General features: G+C 35.2%; 2 protein-coding genes across 2 annotated transcripts in view; one reads left to right on the top strand and one right to left on the bottom strand.

Moving 5' to 3' along the window:
* Positions 1-206: 206 nt before the first annotated feature.
* On the bottom strand, positions 207-2,744 carry DER1 (DERLIN-1). Its single transcript, XM_011008961.1, has 7 exons — positions 2,569-2,744; positions 2,320-2,455; positions 2,146-2,219; positions 1,911-2,004; positions 1,364-1,492; positions 1,082-1,242; positions 207-674 (listed from the first exon to the last, which is right to left on the bottom strand). The coding sequence occupies exons 1-7, from the start codon at positions 2,583-2,585 to the stop codon at positions 536-538; spliced, it is 750 nt and encodes a 249-aa protein (XP_011007263.1). The 5' UTR covers positions 2,586-2,744; the 3' UTR covers positions 207-535.
* Positions 2,745-6,470: 3,726 nt separating this feature from the next.
* The window catches only part of VPS15 (protein kinase family protein / WD-40 repeat family protein), a 10,788-nt gene continuing 2,914 nt past the window's right edge, over positions 6,471-14,344 (top strand). Inside the window, exons 1-10 of the mRNA XM_011008960.1 lie at positions 6,471-6,910; positions 6,980-7,102; positions 7,195-7,240; positions 7,307-7,467; positions 7,681-7,760; positions 8,353-8,458; positions 8,833-9,009; positions 9,096-12,245; positions 13,125-13,369; positions 13,473-13,572. Coding sequence (XP_011007262.1) covers positions 6,638-6,910; positions 6,980-7,102; positions 7,195-7,240; positions 7,307-7,467; positions 7,681-7,760; positions 8,353-8,458; positions 8,833-9,009; positions 9,096-12,245; positions 13,125-13,369; positions 13,473-13,572 — 4,461 coding nt within the window. The 5' untranslated portion in view covers positions 6,471-6,637. The remainder of the gene's footprint in view (positions 6,911-6,979; positions 7,103-7,194; positions 7,241-7,306; positions 7,468-7,680; positions 7,761-8,352; positions 8,459-8,832; positions 9,010-9,095; positions 12,246-13,124; positions 13,370-13,472; positions 13,573-14,344) is intronic.

The raw sequence follows: 14,344 nt of genomic DNA, 5'->3' as shown, positions 1-14,344 counted from the left end.
TTGCAAAACTATATTTCCTCCTTCGTTTTTGGGGACCTTTGCCCATCTTGTATCAAGATAACTTGCTGTTTAATTTCAAGATATAATTATAAATTAACTTTTGTTTCATATAGAACATTTACCCACTTTTGTAACAACATCATCATATCTAATTCAAAATTTAATTTTAACCAAATACGATTTTTGTAAAACGATTCAAATTGAGCAAAATGGTTTAAAAAACAAATACAAAATAATGGAGTAACTGAAACAAGTTCACAGCATGTCATTCTAAGATGCGAGTATCCAACTACATCTAGAATAGATGAAAAGACAAATATGCTGGAAGAAAATGACATTAACTGCTCCTTCGACAAATAAGCTCTTAAAATGGTTGAGCCGCCGATGAAACAAAAACAAAATGGTTTAGCCGTCAGGACCCCTTCACAAAATCACTCCTGATAGACTTGCATCTAATTTTTCGCTCCCTCTGTTAGTGGTGTCTTCTGAACAACAGGAAAATGGAATGTACCAGGAACAGGTGACAGAACCACAACTAATCATTTAGACGATAAGATCTCCCTCTGAAAGCAGCACTTGTAGTGCCGTCAGCCCCTCCAGTAGTTCTGTCAGGCTGTGCTCTATTGTACATTGGGGTTGGGGCTCCTATTCTCCACCTTGCAACCAGCTTATTTCTGTTAACAGTTCAGGAAATTGCAGTGGCAGGAAACTTTCATAAAAGCAAACTCAGTTAACAATCAATTGCAGCTTAATCAAGGAAGCTAAACAGTTGGTCGACAATGTATGTCCCAGCTTATGCAATAATGTGATACAAGAGAAGATTGCAAAATGCTGAGAAAGTTAGAAGTCCATGCAAAGAAAAAGCTACGCAATGAATCAGAATTCCAATGTGTAAATGGATGCCTGCAGTGATCTCCTAACAAAACATCAAAAAAAAAAAAATTAGGAAAGTTAATGACATTTGTGTAAAGAGGGTAAGAAATGTATAAGAGAGATGGTTACGCATTGAGCACATGCTGATTAATAATGCAAACAACTAAATAAACTTCTCTCTTCGAGGAACTAAGCAACATAAGGATACACCCATCTGGGGGTTCTCAATATGATGTTTCCAGTTGCAAGAGGATGCAACACAGTCAAGAAGTAATATAAATGCCCTGCTATAATTCCCAGGAGATCTGGCATAAGAGGTGCACCGAAAATAACATCCAAAGCAAGCATCGCCCATGGCAGATAGAAGGCCTGAAGAAAAAAATGAACATTCACATCAGATATGAAAGCACTTGACGACAAATTGTCCACACAGCAGATGCAAGAAACCATTTCACCATGAAAATTAGCAACTGAATACCACTTGACGTACCTTAAGAGTTACAAGCCCATATATGTTGATTTGGGCGTTAGGAAATTCTCTACTCCAAACATAGAGAAGCATGAACACAAGTGATATCCCCAAGAAAGGGTTCCAAAAAATGGGGATCGCAGAAAGTACCTAGAATCCAAGAGAAAGATCATGCCAAAGTTAGTAGAAGGATTGATCGCATTCTACACATTCAATCAACAGGAGGATGTTTGCAAGAATAAATTCATATAAACAAGTATCATCGAAGCTATAGCTCACTGTGAGCTTCACATGTTCCCAAAGATGGGCCTGCAACAGAAATTGGAAGTCAAATAAGAAAGGGAGAGTACATGGTAAATCTAGATGAAGGTCACTTTTCAAATTTCTCTAGCTCGGATGAGCTTGGCCATGCCATGAATAATCTGCCTAGGAATTTCAAGAGGAAAATCAGAGACCTAATCCAAGGAGAACGAATTAAAAGGTTCTCTAGCTCGGAGTCCGAATTTCAAGTGGAAAATCAGAGACCTAATCCAAGGAAAATGAATTAAAAGGGAAGATAACCACACACCAATAATGATAGAGCTCCAAAAATCATCATCCACAAGAAATCCGCTGTACGCCTTTCAAACGGCCCTTTCTCCAACTGGACTCCATATCTTGCTCTGTACAGTTGCAAGAGTTAACAGGGAAGCATTGGTGCTGGGAAGGAAAGTATTCATATGCTTCTCAAACCGAAATTAAAACTTTTAAGAACAAGCAACAAATTAAAAAGCAAATCAACAAGTCTGAAAACTATATCTTACATCATTAAGAGGCGAATTCCAAAGTTGATAGAGAAATTCCCCAGGAAAAAGAAGGTTGTGATCAGCCTCCATACCTACAAACAAACGTTCGAGTTAGAACCATTTCAACAGAAGGAAGGAAAAAGAAAAAGAAAAGAAAGGACACCCATGAAACATAATCGGTTAAATTAATACCTGAAAGCTCGAGAACACAGGTTTATATATCAATGCAATATCCGGCAAATTAAAAAGTCCAAATTGAACAGCTGTGGTGAGAAACAGGCACAAGGTCCCATAAGCCTTGCTTATAGGTGGAAGAGACTTGTAGTACCTGAAATTTAATTAAAATCAAGAAATAAGAAACAAGAGAGATAAGAAGGCTGGATTGACAAACCCCATCTCCTCCATTGTTGAAAACAAAAAGGAAGGGAAACGACACTTAACTCTGCAGGAGAAGACATTGGCAGAAGTAAAGAACTTAGCAGATGCAATTTCAGTCTAGAAGACGATAGATATATAAAATAAATAAGCAATAGTGTTTTTGATTTCTACACAAGAAAGAAAAATAAAACAAGTAGAACAAAACAACCCAGAAGGTTCGTCGGACTTCAATGTTAGGTTTTGTTTCCGCTGTCCCTCCCACGTGCGCAACGAATGGATTGTGTCAATCAGGAGAAGTGTTCAGGACTTGGGCTGGGCCAAACATATTTTGAGACCCGGCCTGACCCGGTACTGGGCCAACTATATGACCCATTAAACAAGAAATTGAAATCATTCATTCTATGGGATTTTTCGTTCCTCTCCAGCTGTCTGCCACCACAAGTTTCACTTTTCTGGCACCAGAAGCACAACTTTCAATCTAGCATATTTTTTTTTCTTAATTCTCTCGCCTTTTTTAATTTGGTGTTTATGTGGGAATATTTTTTTAAAATTTTTTATTTAAAATTAATATATTTTTTATGATTTTCAATTATTTGAATGTCTTAATTTTAAAAATAATTTTTTAAAAATAAAAAAATATTATTAATATATTTTTTAAATAAAAAATACTTTAAAAAATAATTACAACTATACTTTCAAACACACTTAACCTTATCCATTGTAATTTTCTTAGTCTTAGTTGATAATAAAAAATTTCTAAAGTTATATAAATATAAAAGTTGCATTGTATTGGTTCAAATTATTTTAAATTTAAAATTTATTTTAAATCAGAATTATATTCAGTTTAGGATAACTGCGCATTTGAGCTAACCTAACCTATTAAATTCAATTTTGCAGAAGAAGTATTTTAATTTTAAATATTATTAATTAACATATGCACACTTATGTATCATTCACGAGCATCTTATATAACTATGATAATTAACACAATAGTATATTAGCAATGTGTTAAAAGTAAAGTCAAAATTTAATGGAATAACTTATTTTTTAATATTTTTTTTAAATCAATTCTTGGTTTCAGAAAAATAACAACTTGATTATCACCTAAACAAGGTAAACTAACCTTTTAAAGATACCAGCTTTTCTTATTCTGAGCAAACATTTGTTTATATTTTGTCATCTATATATAAAATTATCTCGTAATAAGAATTAAATGAGAGTTTAACACATTACTTTTCTCATTTTATATAATTTGAAATAATATTATCAAGGCATCAAGTAGTAACACCATCCGTTTTCTTTGTTAGAGTAAAACCATCTATTTTTAAACAAAATCATCTAAATATATTGAGCAAAATAAACAGAAAAACCTAGATAAATTGCTCGTGCTTAACAATTATTTTACAAGATTGTTTTACAAGTGTTATTATTATATTTAAAAAAAAAACGCATGACCCTACATTGAGCTATATGCTTAACAAGTTTTTTATGATAAAGATAATTTTATTTTCACATTATTTTAATTTATAATAATTTATGTTTCAATGAATAATAAAAAACTGAGATTTTTAATTTTTTTTATAATAATACTAGAGCATAGAAACCTTAATAAAAAGCAGAAGAAGAACTTTATTATATTAAAGGCTTTCTAAATTTGGGGCTTTGGGGCAGCTGCTATTTTTTAATTTAAACTCAATTGTTTAATATTACGGTAGTTGTTGTGATTGTATTTTATAAAAAATATTTTTAGTTGAGATTAGTTTGGAAAAATATATATTTAATTAAAATTATAATTAAAATTGAGGTTGAACAAAAAATAATTTAATATGTTAGTTAAAAAAATACTTTTCAAATGAAGGTTATAAAATAATTAAAAAAATATTTATTAATATTAATGATTTTAAATTTAAATATTGTAAATTTAACTAATATTACTATATCATAAAATAAATAATATTGATATCAAATATTTTTTATTATTCCATTAAACTATGTGTAATTTCATAACGTACGAAATGACTATATTTTTCATGGTTTTTTAAGCGCGTGACAACATCAAGTAAGATATCATCAAGAACAAAATTGAGGTTGCGATCAAATTTTACAATTGCTACGTCATCAAATGATCTCCTTCTAATTTTTTTAATAAAATACAATTAAAAATAAAAATAAAAACTGAATTTTTTCTAACAAGGTCGAACCCCGCAATAATAAAATTGGGATTGCGATCAAATTCTGTAAATGTTACGTCATCAAGCAATCTCCTTCTAATTTTTCGAATAAAACATAATTAAAAAATAAAAATTAATTTTTTTAATTGGATTCAACCTGGTTTAATGCATTTAACTTTAAACTGAACCCGAGCGGGGCGGAACAATGGCAAAAATAATAGAGAGTGACTCTAATATTCACATGAACAGTGAAGAGTTTGCTCTCCACTATAAAAAGACATAGCAGGAAGAAGCATCAAAAATTTGCTTCAGCTAAACCTATGATCAAACCTCATTTTTTATGGGTTCCATATGTCAAAACACAACCACTATTTATAACCAAAACATTATAAAAAACCATGAAAAATATAGTTTTTGTTTTGGGTATGTATGGTATTGAGATTACTGTTGTGATTGTAGTTTTAAAAAAGTTGTTTTATAAAAAATATATTTAATGAGATTGGTTTGAAAAAATATATATTTGGTTAAAACTGTAGTTGAAATTGAGGTTGAACAAAAAATAGTTTGATGTGTTTGATTTAAAAAATGCTTTTCATATTGAGGTTATAAAATAATTAAAAATATATATATATATATATATATTAATATTAATGATAAATTTAAATATTGTATATTTAACTACTATTATTACATCATGAAATAAATAATACTAATATCAAATATTTTTATTATTATTCCATTAAACTATATGCAATGTCATCACATACGAAATCTATCCAACAATTACTATATTTTTCATGGTTTCTTAAGCACGCAACAACAAAAACTGAATTAATTCACTCGTCATTAAGCGATCTTCTTCTAATTTTTTAAATAAAATACAATTAAATAAACATAAAACTGATTTTTTTAACTGAGTCGGACTCGGCAAGAACATAATTGGAATTGCGATCAAATTCCATAAATGTTACATCATCATGCAATATCCTTCTAATTTATGTAGTGTTATTAAATAATATTAAATACTAGTTTTTCGAGTAAAACTCAACTTTTTTTTTAAAAAATTTATAATTTCGTTACATACAAAATTCATTCGACAAGAACTACAATTTTTATGATTTTTTGAGTGTACAATAAAATTAGATATAATATTATTAGGAATAAAATTGAGATTACAATACGAGCTAGTTTAATTCACCTTAAACTATTTTTTTTATAAAAATTACTGTTCACGTTCATGTTTACGTAAATAATATGAGTGAAATTAATTAACTATACTGGTTTTTTGAAAAAAAGACTAAATTTTTTACTTGAACAATATGAGTAAATTAATTTACTCACACTAATTTTTTTTAAAAAATTAATTTAAATTTAGTGAACAGTGGAGCATGATTTTGCTATTTTATGCTTCACTCTACAGCTTCCTACCCCATACGAAGCAGCTAAATGCTGCTTCTTCATAACTTGCAGTCTTATCTTAATTTTTAGTGAATTTTGTTAGTGGAAAGTAGTTTTTTTCTTACCAAACGATATTCAATATAGCTATGAGTGAACTTAATCCACAACTATATTATTAAATAGATACTTTCAGGTTGTATTGGGTTTTGAGTCGAAGATGCTTGAGGATGACCCTATTTTTACATTTGCTAGTTCTAAAGAACCAAAATGATTACATTAGAAAAAAACCAGGGACCGAATTATAATTGGCTCAACGACAGCAGAAAAATTGCCCAGACCCCGACAGATCGTTTAGCTTTGGTTGGAGTTGCGTGTATTATTTAAACCCGAGTATATTATGGGACGGAGGAGAGGGAATGCTTCAATTTATGGTTTATCTCTCCCTATCTCCTTCCTCTTTCGGGTTCGGGATAATTGTAAAAGCAAAACGATCTCAGAAGAAGACCTAATGGTAAAATTCAATTAGAATAGATTTAAAATTACAAAAAAAGAAAAAGGAAAGCATGGGAAACAAAATCGCGCGGACGACGCAGGCATCGGCATCAGAGTACTACCTGCACGACCTGCCGTCATCGTATAATTTGGTACTGAAGGAGGTGCTAGGCCGAGGCAGGTTCTTCAAGTCTATACTGTGCAAGCACGATGAGGGATTAGTTCTGGTCAAGGTTTATTTCAAGCGTGGTGATAACATTGATCTCACCGACTACCACCGCCGTCTCATCAACATCAAGGATACCTTCCATGGTCTTGACCATCATCACGTCTGGCCCTTCCAGGTCTGCAATTTTGACTATTAAATCGATACGATGATTTGGGTTTTGATGCTGATGTTGTTGATGTTGCAGTTTTTTCAAGAAACAGATAAAGCGGCCTATCTTTTGAGGCAATACTTCTTCAATAATCTTCATGATCGATTGAGTACTCGTCCTTTTCTCAGTCTCGTTGAAAAGAAGTGGTTGGCATTCCAGGTCTTCCTTTGTTTCCTTCACTTTCTTACCAATAAAATAATTACTTAAAATACAACTGTTCTGGACTCTTATTTATGCTTATTCCATTGCAGTTGCTTCTTGCGGTGAAACAGTGTCATGACAAGGGCATTTGTCATGGTGAGTGCAGTTAACTTTTAGTTTCTACCGAGGTTCGCATCTTCTGATACTCTTTGTCAATGGCAGGTGATATCAAATGCGAGAATGTGCTGGTTACTTCCTGGAATTGGCTTTATCTTGCTGACTTCGCCTCATTTAAACCAACTTACATCCCTTATGATGATCCTTCGGATTTCTCATTCTTCTTTGACACAGGAGGAAGAAGGCTCTGTTATCTTGCACCCGAGGTTTTGTTTTGTCCCAACAGATCTTTGATCCTAATGCTCACCATCTGCATTAGTCTCATTTTTGTTTTCCCCTCTATTCTGTATACTGACTGCTTGTTTATTGATCATCAAGGCACTCAAGAAACATATGGTTCTAAACTGTTTCCAGTTTTCCTTTATTGTTCAGTGCTGTTATCATGCAATATATTATACTTACTCATCCTCAAATTTCAGAGATTTTATGAGCATGGAGGCGAGGTGCAAGTTGCTCAAGATGCACCCCTATTGCCGTCCATGGACATATTTGCTGTAGGGTGAGCTTGCTAAGTATATTAGTATCTCTATCTTCCATGATGCTTTCACTTCACAATTCTTGCCAAACTTGATTTTCATATCCCCACCGCGTGCAAACTTTTTTCTGTAATGGTTAATGCACAATGAAATTGTTAGTTATGCAGGGTAATCGACATGATTTTGTGCTGCGGTTTCATTTCATTGTTTAGCATTATCCAAATGCAAAATCGCCCTCCTTCCTTTTCTTGACAGTACCAACTGCGTCGCTGGTAATTCTCCCTTCACAAGAATGTTGGGAGTTTTTGAGGTTGGGGGAAGAGGGTTGCGACTGCCCTATCGCTAACATTCTCTGGACATAAGAGAAAAAAAGAAAAGAAACAAGGTTTCTTTTTCTCTTATGTTTTGTTTGTGGGATTGGTATACAGGTCAAATTTCTTGTGACCTGATATTTTTAACAATGCAGAATCAAGTAAAGTGACTTCTGGTTGGGGTATCGCTTTTGGGTTGCATGGATCTAATATAAAACTGATCAAATTTTGTAGTTGAAGTCCTGGTTTTATATGTTTTATTTTGTGTTGCAACAATTATCTGATTCATCATGTTTCTGTTTAGGTGCGTCATTGCGGAGCTTTTTCTTGAGGGTCAGCAACTGTTTGAACTCTCCCAGCTTCTTGCTTATCGTAGAGGACAATACGATCCTAGCCAATATCTTGAAAAGGTCCTTCTCTCTGTTTCTCTTCATCTCCCCCTGGCTTTGTCTAGTTCATTACAGTAGTCTCAATATATTTGTGCATAAATCAATTTTACCCACCAAGAGAAGAATAAGAGAGGTGGGTTTATCATTTATGAAGCATTCAATTTTATTTGGGTTTTTTACGCTATTTTGAATACTTAGTCTTACCCATGATATTTCACTCTGTCTCTCTTATCCTTGAAACTTCATTTTAACCTCCCATTTCATTCTGCTTTTCTTAAGCCAAAGCCTGTAGTGTTTTAGAGCTGTATTAAATCACTATGGTGAAACTTGGATAGATCTCGATCATCCTTAACTATCCCTCTTATGGTGGATAAATCTACGCGCTGGACGTGCAGATCCCAGATTCTGGAATCCGCAAGATGATACTGCATATGATCCAGTTGGAGCCTGAGGCACGTCTTTCTGCTGAAAGCTACCTACAAGATTATGCAGCTGTTGTGTTTCCAAGCTACTTCTCACCCTTTCTGCATAATTTTTACTGCTGCTGGAATCCACTTCATTCTGACATGAGGGTAGGATATTTTGATATAGCACATAAAACTCGTCCTTGTTGCAACTCATATATACACACATTGAGGCTCTTTTATCTGTACTGTAGGTTGCAATATGCCAGAGTGTTTTCCATGAGATACTTAAGCAAATGATGGGAAACAGGACAAGTGAGGTGGCTGGCACCAGACGAGACATGTTTGCAAATAGTTTGAATGGGAAACTATCAGAAGAGATGGTTGAAAAACAAAACTTGGACTCGACAAGTCATTGGAGAAACAGAGAGAGAATAGAAAATGGTTTAAGTTGTCAACAGTACAATCTTCTTGGAGATATCAATAGCCTGCTTGGGGACGTAAAACAAAGTAGTGGGTATTATAGTGCGAAATTGATGCCTGATAGTGCACCTGGTTCTGAATTTTGCCAGGATCTCAAGCAATGCAGCACCAAATCTCCTGATGAGCTTCTTCAAACTATCTCAAATGCATTTAGGAGAAATGATCATCCATTTCTGAAAAAAATTACAATGGATGATTTGAGTTCATTGATGTCTGAGTATGACAGTCAATCAGATACCTTTGGTATGCCTTTTTTACCGTTACCTGAAGATAGCATGAAATGTGAAGGTATGGTTCTGATTGCCTCTCTGCTATGCTCTTGCATACGTAATGTCAAGTTGCCACATTTGAGGAGAGGAGCTATACTTTTATTGAAGTCTTGTTCATTATATATTGATGATGAAGATCGCTTACAGCGTGTGCTGCCATATGTTATTGCAATGCTTTCGGATCCAGCAGCAATAGTGCGTTCTGCTGCCTTGGAAACCTTGTGTGACATTCTGCCTTTAGTTCGTGATTTTCCTCCTAGTGATGCAAAGATTTTCCCTGAGTATATTCTTCCAATGCTTTCCATGCTTCCTGATGATCCCGAGGAAAGTGTGAGAATATGTTACGCCAGCAATATAGCGAAGCTGGCTTTAACTGCTTATGGGTTCTTGATTCATTCAATAAGCTTGAGCAAGGCAGGTGTTCTTGATGAAATGAGTTCACCACAGAATTCGATGGCATCATTTATTGAAAGACCTGGGCAGCTGCAGAGAGTAAATAATGATGCGCAGTTGTCACAGCTGAGGAAATCAATTGCTGAGGTTGTTCAGGAACTTGTCATGGGTCCAAAACAAACTCCAAATATCAGGAGAGCACTCCTTCAGGACATTGGCAATCTGTGCTTCTTCTTTGGCCACAGACAAAGCAATGACTTTCTGTTACCAATCCTTCCTGCATTTCTCAATGATCGAGATGAGCAACTAAGGGCATTATTCTATAGCAAGATTGTATATGTCTGCTTCTTTGTGGGCCAAAGAAGTGTGGAAGAATATCTTTTACCTTACATTGATCAGGCCTTAAGTGATCAAACTGAGTTTGTCATTGTAAATGCATTAGACTGCTTGGCAATTTTGTGTGAACGCGGCTTCCTACGGAAGCGGGTACTGCTTGAAATGATAAAGCATGCCTTTCCATTGTCATGCTATCCTAGTCAATGGGTTAGAAGGTCAGCTGTCTCTTTCGTTGCTGCCTGCAGTGAGAGTTTAGGAACAGTAGATTCATATGTTTTCCTAGCACCAGTTATACGCCGGTTCCTTTGCAGACATCCAGCTTCTCTAGCTTCAGAGAAGTCTCTACTTTTATGTTTGGTTCCTCCAGTTACAAGACAGGAGTTTTACCACAACTTAGAAAATGCCCAGAGTTCAGACATGTTAGAGAGACAGAGGAAAATATGGTACAATCCATCAGCCCAGTCAAAACAATGGGAACCTGATGATTTGCTCAAGGGAGAAGATAAGGAACCGAATTCAGTGAAGAGTTGGCCTGAAAAGGAATCAAGTCCTGAGGATCAAAATCATGATGCTGATAGATTGGAACAGCCAGAGGATGGTGATGCAAAGTTAATAGCTATGGGCTTTATGGCCAATGCTTCCAGCAAAGTCGACATTCGTGATGCCCTGTGCTCAGAGAAGTTGCAATTCTCAGGTTGTATGTCCCCTCAGTTTAGTGGTGTGAATAGCTTTTTACATGATAAATCCTCAGAAGGCATACCCTTATACTCCTTTAGCATGGACAGGCGAGCAGTTAAATTTCCTCCAGCAACATCTGATTCTTCGTTGCAAATGAACTCCCTTGCATTCAGTTCATCATTCATGCCCTGGGTGGATCCAGGAATTAAATCATTTAGCCTGGCTAGTTCTGTTCCTGCACCTAAGCTGGTTTCAGGTTCATTTAGCATTACAAATGGTTCTAAACCATTTTATAGAGTGGTACATGAACCAGAAAGCAGAGAAAATGAGCAAACATCATTCTTTAATGGTAAATATCAAGATATGGGATTATATGGAACTTCAAAAGGAAGTTCTTTTACGGTGGAAGATGCCCCCCCAACAGATCTAACTGGATTGCCGTTATTTGCACGGGCTGCTTCAATTCCTGATTCAGGTTGGAAACCTCGTGGGGTGTTGATTGCGCACTTGCAGGAGCACCGGTCTGCCATCAATGACATTGCAGTTTCAAGTGATCATAGCTTTTTTGTGAGCGCATCTGATGATTCAACTATCAAGGTGTGGGATTCAAGAAAATTGGAGAAGGACATCTCATTTAGATCAAGGTTAACTTATCACCTGGAGGGGAGTCGAGCGCTATGCACTGTTATGCTTCACAACATAGCTCAAGTTGTTGTTGGAGCATGTGATGGCACAATTCATATGTTTTCTGTTGAGCACATGTCCAGAGGCCTTGGTAATGTTGTTGAGAAGTATTCAGGGATTGCTGATATAAAAAAGAAGGATATCAAGGAAGGTGCCATTCTTAGTCTTTTGAACTACACCAGTGATAACAGTGATGGCCAGAGTGTTATGTACAGCACCCAAAATTGTGGGATCCATCTCTGGGATATCAGGGCCCATTCAAACGCCTGGACATTAAAAGCAGTTCCTGAGGAAGGCTACATATCGTCTCTGGTTACAGGTCCTTGTGGAAACTGGTTTGTCTCAGGCTCTTCCAGGGGTGTGCTAACACTTTGGGATCTGAGGTTCCTTATCCCTGTAAACTCATGGAAGTATTCTCATGTATGCCCTGTAGAGAAGATGTGCCTCTTTGTTCCTCCTCCAAATGTCACTGTAACCAGCACTGCAAGACCACTCATATATGTTGCTGCAGGGTGTAATGAAGTTTCTCTTTGGAATGCTGAGACTGGGAGCTGCCACCAGGTATGTGCCAATTGTCTTTATTGGTTGCCTTTGATAATCAGTTTGGGTGGCATAGAATAGGATAATGCACAATAGCCTTGGCTATTGTCTAGGTGTTACTTTAGTTACACAGACTACATGAGCAAAAAAGGGCTTTACGAAAAGCAACATTTCATATATTAACATCTTGTGTTTTGATAGATGAAAAATTTGGTACGAAGGACTGTATGTTAGTAGAAAACTGAGTTTTGAAGGGTTTGCATATCACTGATATCGTGTATATGCTAATTTGTTAAGGATTTGCTCTTGTCACGCACTTCAATATTTAAATGTCCATTATTTCTGCTCTAATTTGAACATTGGAATGGAATTATTGCTGTGTAATCTAAAATTTGACAATGCATGATGTCTCTTGCTGCGACACTTGCTACAAATTGAAGTTTTTGTGCGGTGGGTGACTTATGGATAATTGAAAAGTCAATCTAATACCACTGCACACTCTCGCACACATACAATATGTTAGGCCTATTTTTTTTGTTTTATATTGGTAATTATTGTAAGAACTTAAATTACATGGGGTATGGCCTGTTGCAGATACACAGCTACACTAAATAATCTTTTTATTAATAACCACCCAAAGGTTGTACTTAAGATTTTATATTATGAAAGAGATGCAATTGATTATGAATTTCAAGGATGAATATTGTGTTAATCTCCAAATGCTATGTGCTGCATTTTGCTCGAAATGATATTCTCCAAGTGTTAGATGATATAAGAATGTCTTGTACTACTTTTAGCTGCATAAAAATTCTTTTTCGATCTACTTTCTTTTAATTTACTGTTACCCTATCCTTCTCTATATTGTTAATTTTACATGGCATTGTTAAACTTCTCTTACAGGTCATGAGGGTTGCAAATTATGACAACGAAGAAATTTCTGATATACCATGGGCCTTGGCCAGGCCATCCAGTAAGACAAATCTTAAACTAGATGTGAGGCGGAATGTCAAACCAAAGTACAGAGTCGAGGAGCTTAATGAACCGCCTCCTCGTTTTCCTGGTATTCGTGCGATGCTTCCCTTACCAGGTGGTGATTTGTTGACTGGGGGAACTGATTTGAAGATACGTAGATGGGACCATTTGAGGTTGTAGTCTGTATTTTTTCTTTGTAGTCTGTCTTCTCCTTTCAAAATCACTTCACATCTCATGGCAACTATGGATTTAACTGTTGATTTTTTGTTATTGTAGCCCTGACCGGAGCTATTGTATTTCTGGGCCAAATTTGAATGGAGCTGGGAATGATAATCTGTATGAAACAAGGTCGAGTGTTGGAGTGCAAATTGTACAGGTATGCATCTTACCTGATTCCTTGTGTTCATAAATGTTAATTTTTATTTTTACTTGAAAGGTATATACTATGGATGTAAAGGGTATTTTCCTCAATTCATAATAATTCTATCATGTGTTGCGTGTGCGGCCTTTAATTTTAATAGAAATAATTGCCAGAGAGGTATATTAGAGATTAGGAACCAGCTAAATTTTTATAGAAAAGTATGATTGATAAATGGTGTCTTGATAGGTTTCCCTGTTTTTAATCCTTCTCTGATATTCAGCTGCATTGCTTTCTTTTTTCCTCTTCTGTTGATTTAGTATGATCTTACCTTTGCTGAAATTGGTGGTTATAAAATTTTTCTTTCAAAAATAGTTGAAGAATATTATCTCTAATTAATAGCTGAGAAAATCATACCAGAGCTCTGTATGTGCTGACAAGAAGTCCATTATTTTGGTAGATACAGTTGTGCTGAATTGGAAACTCTTGTTGCTTGCTTTAGTTGTTATCTTTTTTCGCTCAATGCTAATCAAATTTTTATGTGGTCTTCTATACCTTTCTAGTTTCATAGTTTTCATATTCTTTTGACCTTGTATAACTTGCATTGATGGCTTCCTGATTAGGTAAAAGCTATATAACAGAACTATGATTACTGCAGTCTGTATTGCATGCACTTACAAGCTGAGAACACCATGAAACTCACATGAAAGATTGCGAAATCACTGATCATACTAAATAAAAATTGAGACTTCCTTTCATGTTTTACCTCCCTCCCCGCCCCCAACCACAC

The sequence above is a fragment of the Populus euphratica genome, unplaced genomic scaffold (assembly GCF_000495115.2).
Source record: "Populus euphratica unplaced genomic scaffold, PopEup_1.0 scaffold714.1, whole genome shotgun sequence".
Classification (NCBI taxonomy): Eukaryota; Viridiplantae; Streptophyta; class Magnoliopsida; order Malpighiales; family Salicaceae; genus Populus; species Populus euphratica.
This window is presented reverse-complemented; position numbering and strand designations above follow the sequence as displayed.

Bases quoted from the DNA above. Each gene is read 5' to 3' on its own strand.
- DER1 (XM_011008961.1), bottom strand. The intron at 2,220-2,319 runs GTATTAATTTAA...GTTTGTTTGTAG, and splicing joins CTGTGTTCTCGAGCTTTCAG to GTATGGAGGCTGATCACAAC. The intron at 1,493-1,910 runs GTGTGTGGTTAT...CTTGGATTCTAG, and splicing joins TTGGAGCTCTATCATTATTG to GTACTTTCTGCGATCCCCAT.